At 45.8% G+C, this 20,295-nt stretch overlaps 1 protein-coding gene across 1 annotated transcript; it reads right to left on the bottom strand.

Moving 5' to 3' along the window:
* Window positions 1–8,304: 8,304 nt before the first annotated feature.
* On the bottom strand, window positions 8,305–12,758 carry LOC136472244 (vesicle-associated protein 1-3-like). The gene is made up of 8 exons (XM_066469974.1): window positions 12,427–12,758; window positions 11,702–11,772; window positions 11,516–11,597; window positions 11,290–11,405; window positions 11,018–11,179; window positions 10,549–10,593; window positions 9,502–9,579; window positions 8,305–8,784 (listed from the first exon to the last, which is right to left on the bottom strand). The coding sequence occupies exons 1-8, from the start codon at window positions 12,482–12,484 to the stop codon at window positions 8,668–8,670; spliced, it is 729 nt and encodes a 242-aa protein (XP_066326071.1). The 5' UTR covers window positions 12,485–12,758; the 3' UTR covers window positions 8,305–8,667.
* Window positions 12,759–20,295: the final 7,537 nt, after the last annotated feature.

Raw genomic sequence — 20,295 nt, 5'->3', positions numbered from 1 at the left:
GGTTGCCATAAGAACTTTGAGAAAATTTGAAAGGTTGGAAAAATGAAAAACTCAAACTAGTAAGATAGGATGTCTAAATCTCTTCCTGCCATGTGTTATTTTATATTTTCCCATCTCAAAATAAATCAATTCCTAGAATCACCCTAAATAAAAACTATCTTGAGTTTGACTAAATTTATAGTGAAAAATAACAACATTTATGATATAACACAAGTAAATTATGAAAATATATCCCTGCAAAAAAAATTATGAAAATATATTTCATGATAAATCTAGTGATCCAAATTCAATGTCATAATATTATTGGTGCTCTTTTTCTATAAGTTTGGTCAAACCTAAAATAATGTGATAACTCTAGATGTTGATTTATTTTGGGACGGATGGAGTATAATTATAATTATAAATATAATTATAATGGTGTGTAAAGCTCTTTTAGGTTAGGGGCTATTACGTTCTTGTCCCTACTTGGACGTCCAGTTGTGATTTTACTCCTGCTTTTGTCATCGTTGTGATTTTACCCCTATTTTTTTGAAAACGAAGCTTAAGTTTACCCTTATTCTGTGAACAACAGGTAACGGTGTCAAATGGGCTCAGTAAAGACAAGTTTACCCCCGCGAAATTGACCCTACTTATCTGAATACGTTGTGATTTTACCCCTGTTTGGCAAACAAATCACATTACCGAATACACTAGCTAAATCGCTCTACCGACGAAAACTCATTCTTCCTAAATATTGATCCTAATTTTTCTACGGACCAAATCATAGGAGCTAGACGCGATGCCGCACGTGAAGTTGCCGCCGGCGACGAGGAACTGGAAGGAGATCCCGAGTGCCGGCTCGTACAGGGTGGTGGTGGGCCCCCCGAGGCTCTAGCACACCGTGGTGTGGTTGGGCCGCCGGAGCGCGCACGCGTGGGAGTCGCCGACGGCCAGACCGTACCCGAAGAGGTCCCTTAGCAGCGCGCCGGCGGTAGAGGCGTTCGCCGCCTCGCCGACGTCGTCCGCGCCTGAGCAGAGCGCGGCGCCGGAGACGAGGACGGTGCATGCTCGGAAGCCCCCCGCGGCGAGGTACGGTGCGGCGGGCGCGTTGGCGAGCCCCGCCTGCACCGCGCTACCCTGCGGGCCCCAACATCGGACGGCCGCGGACACGTTGGTCTCGACGAAGGACGAGACCTCCCTGGATCCGCTGTCGGGAAGCGCGTCGGCCATGGATCCACCACGGGAAGGGGGCCGCCATGGATCTAGCCGCCCTCCACCGAGGGGCACGGCCGCCATGGATCCAGCCGCCCTCCACCGGATCTAGTCGCCAGGGGCGCGCCCACCCTGGATCCCGCCGTCCTCCATCGGATCCAGCCGCCGGGTGGCACGCCCGCCTTGGATCCAGCCGAATCCGAGGTGAGGGAGAGGGGTTGCGCCGCCCGCTGATGGAGGAGAGCCGCGCTCCTTCCAGCCGGTGGAGCCATGGAGGTAGGGGAGGAGGGCGGATCCGTGATGCCACCCGCTGCTGCTGCTACTCCGTGCCGCCGGGAGGGGCCGAGCCGCCCTGCGCCCTGCTCGACGCTGGATCTGGGAGGAGCCACCGCCGGGAGCTAGGCCCACGCTCGCGGCAACCGCGCACCACCGCCGAGAGCCGTCGCGGGGGAGAGTGGAGGAGAGATGGAGGGTTGGAGAGGGGGCATGTCGGGAGGGGAGGGGAGGGGGCACGTCGCTGGGGAGGAGGACGGAGGGAGAGAGGATGGTAGAGGAGGGGGATTGGAAGGGTATGAGCGGACAAGGGTATTGTCGTCCTTTGGTCTTACTGTGAAGGGATATAACTGACAAAGTTGAAAGTAAGGGTAAACTAAGCCTTAGTAGTTACAAAACAGGGGTAAAATCACAACGACGACAAAAACGAGGGTAAAATCACAATTGGACATCAAAGTAGGGGCAAGAACACAATATTCCCTTTAGGTTATGGTTAACAAGACCTAACGCCTACCTTTTGTCAAGAAAACTAAGAAGGTTCATCAGTCCTTTTTTATGACAGAATCTTCTAATCGTTCCGCAAGAGGAGAACAAAATGCATATACTCCTCCTTACACAAGTTGAGAAGGTTCATTAGTCGAGCAAGGAGTTAAGAACGAACCTCGAAAGATACTGAAGCAAAGGAACCCATACTCATGCTTCCCCAAAGTTCATGTGAACCTCACCCAAAAAAACAGTAATGCTCAACCTACGTCTAGAATCTTAAAAAAATCGAATGCTATCCCTATCTTGGGCTGAATGGCCAGCAGCCCAACGGGCCACCCCACTTATTCCCCCCCCCCCCCCCCTCTCTTACACGTGGCTAGCTCCTCTTCTCCTTCCTTCAGCCAGGAAACACGGTCGTTGCCTGCTCGTATGAGAGCACGCATGCTACTTTCTACATCGGCCCCTTTAACACCCTCAGTGTTACGCCCTAAACAAATTACTAAACCATGTCATGAGCATCATGTTTATGTGATAATGCATGTGATGGAATGTGTGGATAAAATTTTTGGAACCTAAGATGACCAATAAAAATGCTAAATGAGAGGCTATTCCATAACCCATGTATATCAAGTAGGGTTTAAAACTAATTTTTATTGAACTAAAATACTATAGAACATATATGTGGCATATAAATAAATTTGGAATATGAACTTTGTAGATGACAATGAAATCCTTGCTGTAGAAAAATAATATCGTTAGCTAATATTTTGATAGCCTAGAAATGGAACTTGGAATCAAAATTCAAGATAGCAAGACAATGTCATGTTTGGGAATTTATTTTGTGAAATCGAGTTAAGAAATGGTGTCATGTTTTAGCTCGAGTTGGTAGCCTGATAAGCACTCTGGAGCATGGTGAAGGTGGTTTGATTCCAAGAACAACCGTTTAGTTTTTATAGACACTTTAAAATTCGTGCACGACATGTTCTCGGGCTGGTTCGCCGGGTGAGCGCGATCACCATGCCCGACCGCACGGCGTCACACGCTGGTCGTGCACGCGCTGCCGCGCGTGGCTAGCCGTGGCTGCTCTATCCTAGCTGTGGCCTGGTCGCCACTGACCTCTAGTGCGCGGAGCCGCTGCTGCTGCTTGCGCAACCAAGAGGTACTGCCGCTGACCTGCCGCGTTGCCGCACTACCAACCCGCCTCGCATCGCGACGCAGCCACGGTCGGTGCCGTCGCCTCACCGTCACGTTCACGCATCTATCTGCACCTCTGGGCCACCGCTGGCCTGGTTCGAGGCCACCATTGCCGCGCGCATGTGGCTGAGCTCGCCGTCGCCTTGCCATTTTATGGCGTGCGTCGCGCGGGCCATGCCGGTTGTGGACGATCACGATCACATCGATCGCGTCTCGCCAAGGCGAGACCAAGCTGAGCCCACCTGTCGCGCCCCGTCTCTCTGTGTGTGTGTGTTGTCGCCGTCGAGCCGCGCCATCAAATTAAGCATCGAGCGATCACCTCCATTCAATTTAGCACATCCACGGCTTCATCGTCAAGTCCTCTCGCTGCCTGACCCCACCCAACCTTGAACCGTGCATGGCCAAGCTCCAATTTGGAACTTTCCCGGCCGCCGTGCCGATAAGGCCGCGCTTGGCCATGGCCGAGGGCAGCCCTCCATCACTTCACCCCGAGCAATTCCTATGCATCACTAGATTCGCCTTTTATCCCCTCTTCGCCCTACGTGCCATAGCCGAACCTCTACCGCCTCCCATCGTTGCTGACGCGACCGTGCCGCCATGGTGCGCCGCCGCATGGCTCAGCCACACGTGGCCAGCCCTTCTCCGTCACCCTCCGCTCCAACCATCACCTTGGGCTAGTCCATGGTAGCCTCCTGATGCTCGCGCTCTAACCAATTAGGTTTGTAGCTGTCCTAGCTCGCCGAAATAGTGGCGTAGCCATCGCGGATGGCAACGCGCCGCTGCAGCCTTCCTAACAAGTCATGTCACCTCGCACCGCTGTTTAGCATAGCCGTTTGGGTTGGAGATGGTGACCGACCCGTTAGGAGGGTCGGCGTAGGTCCAAGGTGGCCGGCGCGGCCGCGCTATGTCACCGCCCGCCGCGTCGCCGTGTGCTGAGTCACCGGGGGTGCGCGCGGGAGAATTCTAGGAAAGCCAAGGAGTTAAATGAGAAGGTTTGAGAGAGGAGGAAATAGTGTTAGGACTTAGTTGTAATTTAGGAGAAGTACGATGTCTATTTTACAAAAGCGCCAGCGTGTGGGATTCCCCCGTCGCGGATCGTCTGACGCGCGAGCCGGCGTCGCGTGGGCCGCTTCAGCGGGGCGCTGCGCGCACGCTATGTCACGCGGGCCACGCGTGTGGGCCACGGGAGAGATTCATTTTTCTTTTCCCTAGGAAATTAGTAATGGTTTTCTAATTTAATTTTTGACCTGATCTTTGGTAATTAATATAAAATTATATAGGTGTCCAAAAATCGTGAAATAAATTTTGTTAGGTTCCTAAAATTATGGTCTATATGTTGATGTATTTAGTTCATACTTATATGCGTTGATACTAGGAGCTATTAAATCGTTTGAGAATGCTTAATATTATTAAGTTAATCATTGTATGAATTTTTATGGTAAATTGGTGATAACTTTAGTCCTAAAATTTTTATAGTAGCTTATTGTATTATTATCTGCTTACTGTAATTTTTGTAGCCTTAGAATAGACTAAGCATTAGGGTAGTTAATGTTCTTTGTTTTAGTATACATTAAATCCTTAGTAGAACTAAAGATATACCCTTAAATTACAAAGCTATGTGTTCGTTAGTTGAACCCAACACTTTGCTTGATAAAGATGATAGTTAGCTTAGTATCTTAGTCATTAAAGCTAGCTTAGTAGCTTGGTATGCGTATTCTTATTTTAAGAGTTGATGTTGCCTAAATGCTAAATGGTTGCATCATCATCACATACATGTAGAGAACGAGTTGGTGGAGATAGTGACCACAGACGATCGCGAGTTCAAGGAGATCATCGAGGAATACGAGGAGAAGGTCCTCGTGAGGGAGGAGGTCCCGGAGCCACCACCGACTGACTCGACTGACACCGCGCCTGTCCAAGGCAAGCCCCGGTGCATAACCCTTATTTTTTATAATCACTATATGTACTTATGTGATGTGCATTTATGTTACAAGAATTTTATAGAAACCACATGCATAGATATATCTGTCATATGAGTCTTACTAGTGCAGGTTCGAGTAGCTGCTTTGCTTAGGTTTTTGATAGCGTGAGTAACCTGCCGTTACTCACAATAGGTGATTATTATAATTACTCTCATGATAAAAATGATGAAAGGAAAATGAAGACCGGGGCAAGGATATGGTATGGGTATTGGTGGGTGTAACGAGTTATGTCCCGCGGCCACAGGGCTTGGCTTGGTTACACTATTTTCCTTATCCGTGTCGATTGAGGACCATCCGTTACTATGGATGGTAGTCAAGTCACAGACTTATTATCCTGATCACATACTTGCTTATGGAAGTGGGAAGGCTCATTACGCTCTTATCGTGGGTCCCGGCTCTTTCTGGACCGACTGATTGGAGGTGGAAAAAGGTGAAGGTCTAAGCACCATATTGAGACCGGGTCTCAAGTGTGAGGGCTTGGAGTCCAAGTTAGACAGGGACCTAGACCCTGTGACAGGAGTGGAATGGGTTTGTCTTGTTTGTGCCTGAGGTACAAACGGGACGTGTGTTTCGAGGTACCCAGCTGGGATATATTGGTTCGCGAATCGATGTTTCCGTGAGACAGTACGACTTGGCTATGATCTATCACCGTAGCAAGAATTGGAATATAAAAGATGGTAAATTGGTTCTGATTGCTCAACCCTTGCTTGAAAGTAGAACATGTGCTTAGCTAATGAAAAAATCATGACTGCTAATTAAACTTGATCTTAAGGACGTACTTCTAGTAATGCTTTTCGCAAACAAAAAACAGCAAACACATATTGCCTATCATACCCCTTGAGTCGGGAAACTATTTTCACTAGTCGGGTAAGTCTTACGAGTACATTGTGTACTCATGGTTTATTTTACTCTATTACAAGTGTAGCTTGAGGAGTAGCTCTTGTGTGGAGGATTCTTCTAGTGAGCACAGACGGATCCTTGTATCGTTTCTGCTAGATGTTTATTTTTATTCCGCTGTTTAATTATCGCACTCTGAACCCTGATATTATAATAAATAATTTCCAAGAGTTCTTTTTGTATGAAATGGACTAAGTATTGTAAGCTCGTACTCATTATTAGATTCTGTAGGTAAAACGTGGATTGATTCGAGTTCTCCCGTGGGGTGTGCTCGATGGAACTGTCCGATATAGCTAACTTTCGGGGTGCTTAGTGTCTAGTGGAAGACGAGTGTCTCCGAAGGCGTGTTATTTCGGGCGGTTCTGCCACACTCCTCAACCCGGCCCACACTGACTCCCCGCCGCCCACCTCAACGGGCCGCTGCCGCACGCGTTGCTCTCCGTCCCCGTACCCCGTCGCTGCGCCGCAGTCCCTGTCGCTCCTCGCGGGCATCCTCTCCAACCTCGCCGAGATTGGCAGCTCCTTTTTGGCCGCCGTGTGTGGCTAGGCGGCCAGGAGAGGGGGTCGTCGCTGGCCGGGCCCAGGCGAGGCGGAGGCGTAGCTGGCCACTGCCAAGCCGCGCCACCATCCTCGGCCGCTGGCTTGCTGGAATCGACCGTTCCCCGCTCTGTGTTGCGTCGTATGAAAGAAGAAGGGTGAAAACCGCATGTGTGCAAGAGTATGTTTCAAGTGTTTCAGAGGTACGTTGCAAGTGTTGTATATCAATGTTACAAAAGTAGATCGAGATATTGCACATGTTGGAATGGCTATACACGTATGTTTCAAATGTATGTTCTAAATGTTCATCTGGTCTAGACGTATGTTGCAAATGTTTTATTTGAATGTTACAAAAGTAGATCTGGATATTACATGTACATGCATGTTGCAAGCATATTTTTCAAGTGTTTTCAGGTGTTTCATTTGTATGCTTTACAAGTGTTTCATCTTGATATTACATATGTTTGCAATTGTTTTCAAATATTTTTAGGCGTTTTGGCAAGCGTTTTAGACACTTTTCAAGTGTTACCTCTGTCTTTTTTTCTATATGTTACATCTAAATATTGAGAGCGTTCGGCTGGCTGGCTGGGGCTGGCCAGCGCTCTCACATTGGCACTGTTTACATGAACCGTGTTTTCAGACAGAACAGTATTTTTTCCTCATAACAATCAGCCGGAACAGTATTTTAATTTATTTTTCAGTCATGCCGAACAAGCTGATTTTAAAAGTAGATCGGGTGTTGCACATGGGATACGTGTACAAAGCAAGTGGCGGCACGGACGGCGTCCATGGCGGTGTAGGACCCATTGCTAGTGCGCTCGCTTCCATCTTGTGCAGGCAGTGTCCGGATCGGACATTCGGGCACTAGCAAGTCAAAAAAAAAAAAGCAAGTGCCATCCTTTCCCATATTAGGAACGAACGTTCTCACATGGTAATTTCGTGGTTGCACCAACATAATCCCGGCGGCGGCTGTTGATCTGACGGCCCACATCACGCCGCACACGGAACGGACTCCATCCGACGGCGCGGAGCCGCCGCTGAACCGACGCGTCCGTAAAGGGCGAGCCGTGTATATGCGTGTCAGCGTGCGGTTCGTGGACACCGCAACGAACAAGAACAACGAAAGCCTTTACTGCCAAATCTGTCCTCTACTGTCTACGTACGAGGACAATGGAGAACGCAGCAACCGGCGACACGTCCAATCCCGACGCCGGCGAGCACGGCCACGACTGTAGCGGTGGCCGGACGGCGGCGCAGGACAGCGTCCAGGGCGCCTCCGCCGTGACGGAGGTGGGCAGCAGCGGCAATGCGGCGGCGGCGGAGACGCGGCGGCCCGGCCTAGACGACGGCCGCGGCGAGGACTACGGATGGCTGACGGTGTTGGAGAAAAACGCGGTGGACGACTACTACGACCCGGTGGAAGCAGAGATGATGGCAGCGGGCGGGGACGTGCAACCCTCTCCGGTGAGGCTCGCCGTGGCGAGGTTCGGGTGGCTGCTGCTAGGGTTTCTCGCCGGCGTGGCTGCCGCGGTGCTCTTCCTGATGCAGGAGTCGCCGACGACGTGCACGGTGACGGTGCCAACCTGAATGAACACATACAGTTTTTTTTCAGGTGCACTAACTTATTGATGATTACATAGTTGGAACAGAAGCATGTATGACGTTGTAATCAAACCTGAAGCTATTTTACTAGTTGCTCTTAATGCTCAGTGATTACATAGTGTACACCTAATGCATCCCTGTGAGTTCGGAATACTTCAGACTTAATGATTCAAATATCTGACAAATTCATCAGACTGGCAACAGTTCAGTTTCGTAGAAACATCCCAGCAAATTTGAGATCCCGTCAGAAAGAATAAAGGTTATGGGGACGGTGACAAAGTCGCAGCAGCTAGGCTTAAAAACAGGTCTACCAACTCTGAAAAGAATTCTGAAAAAGGCAAGTATGAACCACCATAATGTACACAAACCGAAGGCTTCTAGGAGTGCTGCTGTTGTTACACGTTAGAACAGGGCGCTCCGTTTAGGAGCACAAACACATGGGGAGGGATACCACGTGTGGGTATCCTTTCATGGGAGTATAGCTCTGCTGGAGACACCATTCCAACTATGTTCTCTTGAGGATGTAGCCGACGACGATGCCCAGAAGGCCCACGATGAACAAGAAGGTGATGGAGAAACCACCGCCGCCACTGGTTTTGCTGCTCTCTTTCCGTAGAAGCTCCTGATTCAGAGAGGCAGAAATTTGTGAGTCTGAAAAAACTCTTAATAAAACTCATATATTTGAGTTAGCACACAGGTTTTGAACAATTATGCTTTTTGAATTTATTATGCTATAGGGCATGGCCATGTTAAAGCTTTTGATTTATAGGTGTACACCTTTTCTAAATATGCAGCTACTAGGTGTTCATTCAGATAAACATTAGATGCAGTTGCTTCAATATTAGAGCAGGATAGTATTCTCACCACAACAGGTCCATCCAAAATTTAAGTCACCACATGCTATCAAAGCACAAGCAAACTAACACAGACCTTCATACATGGTTCCACACTGACCTTAATAATTAACTAGATCTTCTTACGCAAAATTATAAAGTTTTTTTTTCCAAAGCAAATACAGATCATAGTTTCTAGACTTGAAATTGATTATTAAATGTCTAACAGGAGCAATCAGTTTAGCTTGCATAAAAAGCTGATGATTTTGACAACTGTGCAGTTTTAATAAAAAAATCACTTCAGTAGCTTTCCGTGTTCTTTTCCCTTGTGATGACAATGGTGATCAGAGGAGCAAATGAGAATCATACAATAATTAGCATCGATGAATAATGTCATCAAAGTAATATTTATATGAGAACGGAAACAATAAAAAGGACATTTAAAAAACAAATGGTCACAAACTACAGTACTGATTTAGTACTACCAAAATGTCTGGAGAACTTACCAGCTCTTGTCGTAACTTCTGGTTCTGCTGAACAGCAGACATTTTCTCCTCAGTTAGCTTGGAGATCACAGACGTTGCCTAGCAGTCACCAACCAAAGTGAATTAGTCAAAAACGCAAAACTTCATAAAGTATGTTACAACTTATACACAAACTAACAACCAGATTAGGTCCTGTATTTTGGCTTTCTGCTGTCAAGGACTCAATAGATCAGACATGAATAAGCAAAAACTGAAGAGATCAGACAAATTATATCTTCCAACTTGTTACTACTCATAGGATGAAGCATATTCATGTCTAAGAGCTATATGATAAAAGCAAGATAGTTCATGTGAATAAGAAATCATGAAGGCATCAAGTTTAGAAAACTAGCAAGGGATTTGTTCCGTAACCTACTTACATTCCATTTAGTTTGCCTCTCTTCCTCAAAGTACAGAGTTTAGTGATAATGAGGCATTATTATTTCTCAACTATTCAAAATGGATAGCGAATCTGATCACAAAATCTCAGAAAACCAGAAATCCATTCTAGTCATAAATATATTTGATAGTAAACTTCATCTAGAAGTTACCATGCCGGTGCAGGATTATTCGAGACCAAACCATAATCATATGTGATAGATCTAAACATCAGAAAAAGCTATATCAATACAGCGAGATTTCTGATAGTATCATTTCTTTCCATGGGTCAAAAAATCTTTTATTACTGCATGGATGGATATTACCACCAAGGGATATTGCTTCCCATCAAGCTCTTATAATCAGTTGCAATTTGCAAGCCAGTATATGCTTCCAAAATTTTAAGGATTATCAACTACTGAGATTCATCATGGATGCATAGACCAATTCTGCCCATGAGTTCATCTCTGATCTTTCTTATCAATTAAACAATTAATTGTATGCATAACTGGTTAGTTAGGGCAAGTCTAGCAAGGGCATACACATAACTCAAACATTGTTGATGTGCAATTCACAAGATGCTTTTGCAGTTGCAAGCCTTTTAATTTAATAATAGCACTGATGTCTAATGAGGCGACCATAAAGGGATACCTCAGAGGGCTTCTCCTTTGTTGTTTCAGCAGACGATCTAGATACCTAAAATTTGCAAACTGGTTAGAAATAGCAATTTACTAGACCATCAAATGAAAAACCAACAGAAGCCTGAGTACAAATATATATATGAAACAAAGCCAAAGGGCGCCTAGCTCAAACGGTTAGGTGACCCAGCGGCACTCCTCAGGTCCTGGGTTCGACTCCCCGTGGGAGCGAATTTCAGGCTGAGGTTAAAAAAATCCCCTTGTCTGTCCCCATAACCAAAGCACTGGGGGGGAACCGGCCCAATTCTCACTTGGGCGACGGAAAGCCACCGTGTAAGGGTGGGGGCGGGGGTTCGGGGGTTTTCTCGGCCAAGTGAGAAGGTCCTTCTTCTTATTTGTAATGCTACGGGGCAGTCTTAACCCCCCGGTCGAGTTTTTTTTTTTATATGAAACAAAGAAACTGAGATAGATCAGTGTCTTACAGATAGTGACTTCGTGGAATGACTGATCCCATTTTCTTGTGAATACGAGGGAGCGGAACTCCCTAGTTCAGATTCTTCAGGGATCGGGTTGGGCGTAGTTGTTGGCACATAAACCACACGCAGCTTGAATTCATCAACAACCTTCCCTGGCTCCTTATTGAACTGTTATCATGAAAGCATATAGACACATCACACATGACATGGCAAGCAAGAATGTATGCACATAGCAACCTTATGGAAATAGAACTAATCAAGAGTGGAAGAGTAGTTACCATTGCTGCATTAATATCTTGAGCTGTTGCACCATTCTCAGCTGCAACGCTTTGAACTAGGAACTTGTCCTTGCACTGCATGTCAGGTGGTGAAGCCTTCTGTGCTTGCATTGTCACTAACAACAGACAAAGGTTAAGTAAACATAAGTACAAATTTGAGTTACGGTATAAGTGGATTTCCTCGCATCAAGCTGTTGTTTCACGATGTTATGGATTTGGGCGCTACCTGTAACATCACAAGTTGACCCAGGTAATACAACGCCAATATTAGGACGCACGCAGTACTGCTTCGGGTTGGTTGTTTTCACCTGCGAATCATAGATGAGATATAAGATTTGCGTCTAACAGTGCAACCTATCCGAGCAAGTGAATATCTTGGAGCATGGAAAAAGTGACATTGAACAATAGTTACCTTGAATGCTACATAATGGTCAGTCTTATTGGTCAGTTGCATGGAGCACGAGCTCTGCCTCATTATCTCAACTGCATGTACAGAAAAGCAGTTCAGGCACATAGCAAAGACGGTTTAATCCACTGTATAGTCAATAGAAAGACCTAAAAGGCAAACGAACTCAACAAACAGAGCACACTTAGGATAAGTGCTAAATAACACATTGCAGTTATTTCAAGCTAAGCAAGCAGACAATGACCAGAATGTCAAGTCAAAAGCAGCGCCAAATATACAGGCAAATTTCATTTCCCGCTACCACATGAAAACAAACAGCACACACCAATACAGTTACAAAGCAATCTTTTCTACAAGATCCCAAAGCCCCGGAAAGGCCTAGTAACTACCAAACCGATGACTCACCACACACACAATGCACACTGGAAGCATGGATCAACAAACAAACAAACAAATCTAGCCCACTCAAACCCCAGCAGACGAACAGATCGGTATACAAATACTAGTACCTCAATGGCATTATGAACCTACAACAAGAAGACATGATTTTACAACCCACTCCACAAACCTAGCTGATTAGGGGGCTGCAAATCCACCTAGGGAGGATCGCCGAACATGTTTCGTACCAAGATCCCAGCTTTGACCAAGATCCAATAAAAAAGAACAGTCACGGCAGCATCCCAACATGATCCAAACAGCTCGATCTAGATACGAGATCTGGGAGGACTTACAGGGGAATGCCAGCTCCGATGGCTGGATCTCGAGGAAACTCCCGCTTCCGCCGCTCATGGCTGCTTCCTTGCTCGATCCCTGATCCAACAAGGCCTCCTCCTCTCACAGGGACAAGCAAATGAAGAACTCGGCCACAAATCCCGACCCAAAAGGAAATAAGTTCCTTTTGCTTCCGACGGAATCGAATGCAAAAACCAACAGCACCGGACCCTCTGATCGATGGGAACAGGAGGGGAAATCCCCCAAGGAATGAGGAAAAGATTGGAAATTTCGGTCGCCTTCTTGCCTCGCTGCAGTGCCGGGCATAAAAAAAAGGTTGCAGGAGAAATGCGTTAAGACATGGCCATGGGGGTCATTTCCCTTCGATGAACTAGCGTGCCAAATGACGGTTCTGCCCTTTGGTTGGTGGCAGTAGCCAGCCACTAGCCAGAGTGTATAGTGTGGAGAGGGAAGGTCATACGTGGTAATAATGCACTAATGCAGCTGAGCTGGATGAATCCGTGACGTGGTGGCTTTACGACGTGCGCAGCTGGCTGCCAAATGTTCAGGTACAGGTCGGAACACGCAGTTGCATCACTGTGCAGCCTTCAATTGCGTATGCACCATCATTTTGATTCATCTGTGTAACGATATATACAAGATCAGGTTGGTCAAATCCTTGTGCTAAACCTTAGTTAACATTACATACATTATTTCTTAAATTTGGTTGATCTGAAGAAATTTTGCCAATAAAATCCAGATTCAAACAAATACGCTCTTGTCGAATCTTGATAAAACCAAAATCTCCCTTCTCTTTGAGGATTAATGAACCCAACATCCGCTTTATCTCAAAATCTAGTTAGGTCAAAAGGCCACTAAAAAATTATAGCCTAAACAAATCCTTCCACACGGTGGTACTATCGAAAGGTCGGTGCTCACGATGGATGGTTCGACGTAATAGCAAAAAATCGCATTAGCCCCACCTTGCCCGCTCGTCTCACCCATGGAGAGTCCGACACACTTAATCTATCTAGCCAAGTCAACCATCTGATTTCGTGTGTGGCAAACGATTCGCCTAACCGTAGGGCGGTCTGCTAGATCACAATGACACACGTTCTATGCAATATCCGAGGTGTCATACACACATGCTCTCCCCTAGCCCCACATATTAGCCCTCCTACCCACCCGCAACAATCGGCCCTCTCCCTCACTCCACTCTCACCTAAACCTAAACAAAGAAAAGAAAAGGGATAGGAAAAGAGAATAGGATGAAGGAAAAGAAGATGGGAGGAGGACCTCATCACCTCACCAGAGGCCATCGTTGATGAACTGCTCCACCTTATCCATGCCCTCAACCTTGTGCAGATTGGAGGTGGAGGCACCGAGTCACCTTCATTCTCGAGCCACCATAAGTGAACTCCGACAATTGATTGCTTCCTCAAACTACCCCGAGGAAAGTTGTTGCGGGTAGAGCACCTCCCAACATCATTCCCATGAGCCTCGTGGCCTTCCGATAACACATATCATTATTGTTGGGTGGAGCTCCCAATCATGCCTATAAAAATCAACACATAGAATTAGTTCTGCATAGCCTTAGGAAGCCATAGCAACAAACCAAATCCAAAACGCAAGCCAGAGGTGCCTGAAAACTGTCCCCATTGGCTTCATCGAAGTTTAGGACATGTCCTGGCGGATAGTCTGCAACCACAAGTAGATAGTGCGATGGTTTGTTATTGTGTTGTTCGGACAGACAGTCCATTAGTACACACTAGACAATTCATATGCATGCATTATATTAAATTTTCATAGATAAATAAGTATAGCTCCAAAAATTAAGAAACAAGTTCTCCTAGCTTCCTTATGTTGTTACCTACCTTTTCAAAAATGTGTTTGCACCACCATAAATGTAAACATACTTTTATAGCTCTGTGAACGAAAAAAGACGAGAGCAGTTTTTTTAGCTTTCTTTTTGAGTTGGTTTGCTTTCTTTTAATTCCGTTCTAGTTCTCCAATTCTCCAATTATAAGGCGCAATATGGTCCATCTGATGTGTAACCCATTTCTAAAAGTTTTTTATATAGCTACCAAATATAGCTACCAAATATAGTGTGTGTGTGTGTGCGCGCGCGCGCGTGGCACACACATATACTCCCTCCATTCCAAATTATAAGTCGTTTTGGCTTTTCTAGATACATAGCTTTTTCTATGCACCTAGATGTACACTATATTACCAATCTATCCCTCCCTCCCTCCCATTGAGACCTACTTGTTAAGCATACACTGCTAGTATGATGATGGTGATGATGATATTCATTTGAATAATAAGCTGCTGAGCACCTCCAGTTCCATAATCTGCTGCTGCTATTGCGTTATTCCTTTCTACATTTTCTGCTTCCGCTGCTGTTTCCAAGCTAAGTTTCTTGTTTTGTTGATTTGCCTATGTTGTACATTGGTTAATTTAACAATAATTCCATTCCAAAATATAGTGCTGGTCACATCAAATATCATGTTAAGGGCAAGCAAATGTTCACATTACAGTTTGTAGTTTGCTTACAGTTTGTGTGGCTGTCATGATGGACTTCTCGTTAACCTGAGACATACTATGAGGATAGCATCTATCCATTCAAAAACTATAACTGAGCAGCATCGATATTGTCCGAAGACATAACAAGTTGAGGGTGTTGCACACTTTTGTAACCATCTTTTAATTTGCCTTTTGTGCCTTGCTGCATCCCAGCATGTACATGCCTATTTTACAATGTTGGAAGGTTGCAATGATGTCTTTCTCGTTAACCTGATACATATTTGTTCCATGAAAGAAACCTAATCCATTCATAACTCAAGGCTGAGAACCTCCACTCTCACTAGTTTGGTATGTTTCCCTTTTCTTGTTTATGGTTTTTTTGGTGTCCTGTCAATCTCTGTTCAAAGGTTGCATGTGAATCTTAATATTTCCACAGAATGCCGAGGTTGTGATGATATATGTCTCATTAACCTGTGATGTGATTGCTATTCGTCTTCTTTCAGTGTTGGAGGTTTTCAATGATGTCTTTCTTGTTAACCTGAGACGTTCTTTCCATGAAAGACACTTAAATCCATTCATATCTCAAAGACTGAGAATCTCCACTTTCACTTGGCCTTGATGTTTTGCTTTTCCTTCTATTTTCATGTCTTTTTTGTTGGGTGGGGGTCTGGTTTGTTGGGTTCAAAATTTGACAGGATTGTTTTGCCTTCATTGTTGTCATGGTGACCTGTTCACTATGTGTGCTTGAAAAGTTACGCATTTCCATAGCAAGGTAAACAACTTCATACTTACGATGAAGTGTGTGTGGGGCTGGTTATGGTGAGGCGTGGTGGTGGCAGTGGTTACCATGGTGTTTTTGTTTATCTTGTTGCTTGCATGGAATCCATGTCCATTAGGAGGATATCCATGCAGTCATTATGAACTGGAGGCTGCCGTGATGATATCTTTCTCAAGAACTCTCTCTCTCTCTCTCTCTCTCTCTCTCTCTCTCTCTAACACACACTCTATGTGTGTGCGTGCGTGTGTATTATATATATGTATCTATCTATCGATCCATCCATCCCTCCCTCCCTCCCATTGACAGCTTCTTGTTAAGCATACATTGCTAGTATGGTGATGATGATGATATGATATTCATTTGAATAATAAGATGCTGAGCACCTTCAGTTCCATAATCTGCTGCTGCTACTGCGTTGTTCCCTTCATTTTCTGCTTCCGCTGCTGTTTCCAAGCAAGTTCGTTGTTTTGTTGACTTGTCTATGTTGTACATTGGTTAATTTCTCAATAGTTCCGTTCTTTTTCATTCGCCTTTTGTGCCTTGCTGCATCTCAGCATGTGCATGCCTATTTTACAATATTGGGAGGTTGCAATGATGACTTTCTTGTTAACCTCATACATCTTTATTCCATGAAAGGCACCTAAATCCATTCATAACTCAAGGCTGAGAACCTCAACTCTCACTTGTTTGCTATGTTTCCCTATTCTTGTTCTATGTTTTGTTTTGGCGTCTCCATTTAGTTCTGTCAATCTTTGTTCAAATTGAACAGAGTTACATCTTGCATGTGAATCCTAATATTTCCACAGAACTCCTAGGTTATTATGATGTTTGTCTCATTAACCTGTGAATGTGATGTGCTTGCTATTCATTCTTGTTTCAGTGTTGGGGGTTGCAGTGATGTCTTTCTCGTTAACCCGAGACATTCTCTCCATTGATGACACATAAATCCATTCATGATTCAAAGACTGAGAATCTCCACTGTCACTTGTATTTGATATGTTTTGCTTTTCCTTTTATTTCTTGTCCGTTTGTTAGGTGGGAGTCTGGTTTGTTGGTTCTAAATTTGATAGGATTGCATGTAAATCCTAATATATGCGCAGAATTCAGGTTTTGATGATGTTTTTCTTGTTAACCACGTGAGATGTAGTTAGTTACTACTGTGAAGACTACTCTCAGTCCATTCAAACCTTCTAAACTGAGCATCTCCACTTCCATATGCTGCTTGATTTAACTTGAAACACTTGACATCTGACCATCTGTCTGCTCGAGTTTGCATGCAGAAATCTCAACTATGGATCTGACCATCACTTTCTGTCTGCTTGAGTTAGCATGCAGAAATCTCAAATTTGGATGATGTTGGTGGGAGGCATTCTGGGCTCTGGTTGATTGCTAGAGTACTTAGATTGGATTGTAGGAACTTGAACACACTTTAGAGTTTTAGGGAGAGTAGCGTTTTTTTTTTCTTTTCTGCAGAGGTGTATTCTCTCTTTTTCCATGACAGTTTGGTAACTCGCTATTTGTATTCCAGATTGGTGAAAGGACTGCCACTATTCTCAAGCACCTCTTTCCTATGCCAAAGCCAGATTCAAAGCGAATAATTACTTTTGCTAATAGAGACGAGTACATATCTTTCAGGTACATACAATATTTCTGTCACACACTAGTGTGTAATTGTGTGTGTGCTCTGCTTCCTGAGAAGCTTTTATGCATATTACTGACAGCTCCTTTTATTTTGTGATATGCAAGGCATCATGTATATGAAAAACCCGGTGGCCCCAGATCGATGGACTTGAAGGAGGTTGGCCCACGGTTTGAGATGCGGCTGTACCAGGTATCAGGAACACTCGCATCCAGTCATCATCACCATATTTTCTGAGGCACAAATACTGTTTGCTGGTACTAACTTGTTGATCGTGCTTGCCTGACAGATCAAGCTGGAACTGTGGAACAAAGTGAAGTGCATGACGAGTTTGTGCTGCGGCCCTACGTTAATACTGCCAAGAAGCAAAAGACTGCTGGGGCGTGAACTGATTTGAAAGAGTCGGTTGATGACCTGCACTGCGGTACAGCATTATTTTTTTGGTTTGTCACCATCTATAGGGTAGTAGTAACATTAATGCACAGGGTAGCTTAGGGCCATGTCGTCATGGACGCATCTCAAATCGTCCCCCAACTTAGTGGACCTGGACTTCTGAAAGGCAATATAAATGGCAACAGTGAAGATTACAAGGTGTAAAAGAGATATTAGGATGATCAGAGTCGTCGTGTAAAATATTTGTGCTGGGAGGCCTTGTCCAATTAGTTGCTCCAGCGTACTAGTCACCTTGGAAGTTACGTCGTCGCCGGAGCTTCAGCAGATTAGCTTAACAGATCCTCCGGAGAGTTTATTGTTGGCCAGCTTCAGTTGCTTCAGCAATGGTAGCCCAAATCTGTTGGTATGTTGCTGGAGAGCTGGTTGCTGTCTAGGAGTAGATACTGCAGAGAGGAACAGCGAGCGAGACCTAGTGGTATGGAGGCATTCAAGCGGTTGTTTGAGGCAGCGAGGGCTGGCTAGTATAAGCCTGGCGAGTACTTGCCGAGTTCTTCCGGGAGCGTACCAGTAAGCCTGTTATTGAACAGCATCAACACCATCAGTGACGGCAACCGACTGATGCTCCTGGGTATCTCACCGATGAAGTTGTTCCCGTACAGGTATAATTCAGTGAGGTTCTTCAAGTGACCGAAGATTTCAGGGATGGTACCAGTAAGGTTGTTCTTTAAGACGAAGGTAACGATCGAGCTCATCGCCTCAAAGCCGTCAACCACTCCACAACAAACATTTCCAGCTTCTCGAGGCTCCAGATCTCCAGAGGTATGGTTCCGGTCAGCGAGTTGTTCGCTAGCCACAATACCTAAGGCTTGTCAGCTCGCTGAACTCTGCTGGGATAGTGCCAGTGAGGTGGTTGTCGTGCAGCAGGAGATGCTCGAGGTTTTGAAGCCTTGATAGAGACGACGGCATGGTGCCGTTGAGGTCATTGCCGCTAAGGTCTAGCGTGCTCAAGTTCGGCGAGAGGCCGAGACCGATGTCATTAGGGATCTCCCCTCCTATGTAGTTGTGGGAGATGTTGAGGTACCGAAGCGAGCGGCAATGGTAGAGCGCCGTCGGGAACATGCCGGTGATGCCGTTGTTCCCGAGTGATAGTGTTTCCAACTCCAGCATGTTCACCACATAGCTCGGAAAATCGCCGACGAGGTTGCACTGGTCTGCGTAGAGGTTGAATAGGTTGGTCAGGTTCCTGAACGACACCGGTAGCTCGCCTGCATCAAATGGGTTGTATGCCAGCCACAGCCTGTCAGTTCGCCGAGCTCTGCAGGCATAGCGCCGGTGAGGCGGTTGTGGCCCAGCAGGAGAACACGAAGGTTTTGAAGCCTTGATAGAGACGATGGGATGCTGCCCTTGGACTCGTTGAAACCGAGGACTAGAATGCTGAGGTTCACCCCGAGGCCCCAGCCGATCTCATTGGAGATCTCCCTGCCTATGTAGTTGAAGGATAGGTTGACCTACCAGAGCGAGACCTGCAGTGGTAGAGCGCGGTCGGGAGCGTGGCAGTTACGAGGAGAGCTAATCTTCGGCCATGTTTAGTTTCACCAAAACTCCCAACTTCGATACTATGTAAAAAGAAGATTCTCCATCACATCAAACTTGCAGTACATGTATGGAGTACTAAATGTTGACGAAATCAAAAACTAATTGCACAGATTGGTTGTACTTTGCGAGACGAACATTTTGAGCCTAATTAGTCAACGATTGGACAATTATTACCAAATAAAAACAAAACGCTACAGTGTAGCTACAGTGCTGGAAATTCCGGCGGCGCCGATTTAGGAGGCCAACTAAACGCGGCCTTCTATGCAAAGAGTGGCAGCTAGCTCCTGTTATTTTGTTATGCAAGACACCACTTCGTAAAAACAAAGGTGACAAGAACCCTTCCATCGATCCACTCATATTACCACATTGTTTGAGGCACAAACACTGTTTGTCGGTACTCACATCTTGCATGTTCTTGCCTGACAGCTTAAACATCAGCAGGTTTGTGACAGTATATATGTGTATATGTATATCTTTAACGAACGCTACAGCATGCAGAGATGACATACAGATAAATACAGTAAAAGTGCAGATTACAGTAATCATAAAGATTAGACTGTACCCAGCGGAGGGTCCCATGCCGAGGGCATCGGAGGCTCCATTCGCACTAGTTGACATAGTGCGTTGCTCGAAGTCGTGGACCACAGTCGGTGCAGGACGATGTTCGCAGTGCAGTCCCACGAACGGATCACCAGGAAGAAGACTTCTTGATGTTCCGCAGGCAATCACCACCAGGAAGAAGACGTACGTGGACGAGCAGTCATGGATCGCTCCCCAAAAACCTAATCGCCGCACACCCCGTGCAAGGTTCTCAAGTGAGCGAGGGTTCCGGAGGCACCTGCTTTCCCGTTGCTCCGTGCGCGAAGAGGTACGGGACGGGGAGCCAGAAGGTTGCTGAGATGTGGTTTCTCTCGGGAGCGGTTGCGGAAGACAGAGGTCTGGACTGACGGATGACTGCGG

Source organism: Miscanthus floridulus, chromosome 8 (assembly GCF_019320115.1).
Source record: "Miscanthus floridulus cultivar M001 chromosome 8, ASM1932011v1, whole genome shotgun sequence".
Lineage (NCBI taxonomy): Eukaryota > Viridiplantae > Streptophyta > Magnoliopsida > Poales > Poaceae > Miscanthus > Miscanthus floridulus.
This window is presented reverse-complemented; position numbering and strand designations above follow the sequence as displayed.

What these genes read in the sequence shown, in the direction of transcription:
- LOC136472244 (XM_066469974.1), bottom strand. Translation starts at nt 12,484, where the DNA reads ATGAGCGGCGGAAGCGGGAGTTTCCTCGAGATCCAGCCATCGGAGCTG. An exon ending in ATCGGAGCTGGCATTCCCCT is followed by an intron (nt 11,773 to 12,426) that starts GTAAGTCCTCCC and finishes CTGTACATGCAG; the next exon opens with TTGAGATAATGAGGCAGAGC. An exon ending in GTCAACTTGTGATGTTACAG is followed by an intron (nt 11,406 to 11,515) that starts GTAGCGCCCAAA and finishes GTCTGTTGTTAG; the next exon opens with TGACAATGCAAGCACAGAAG.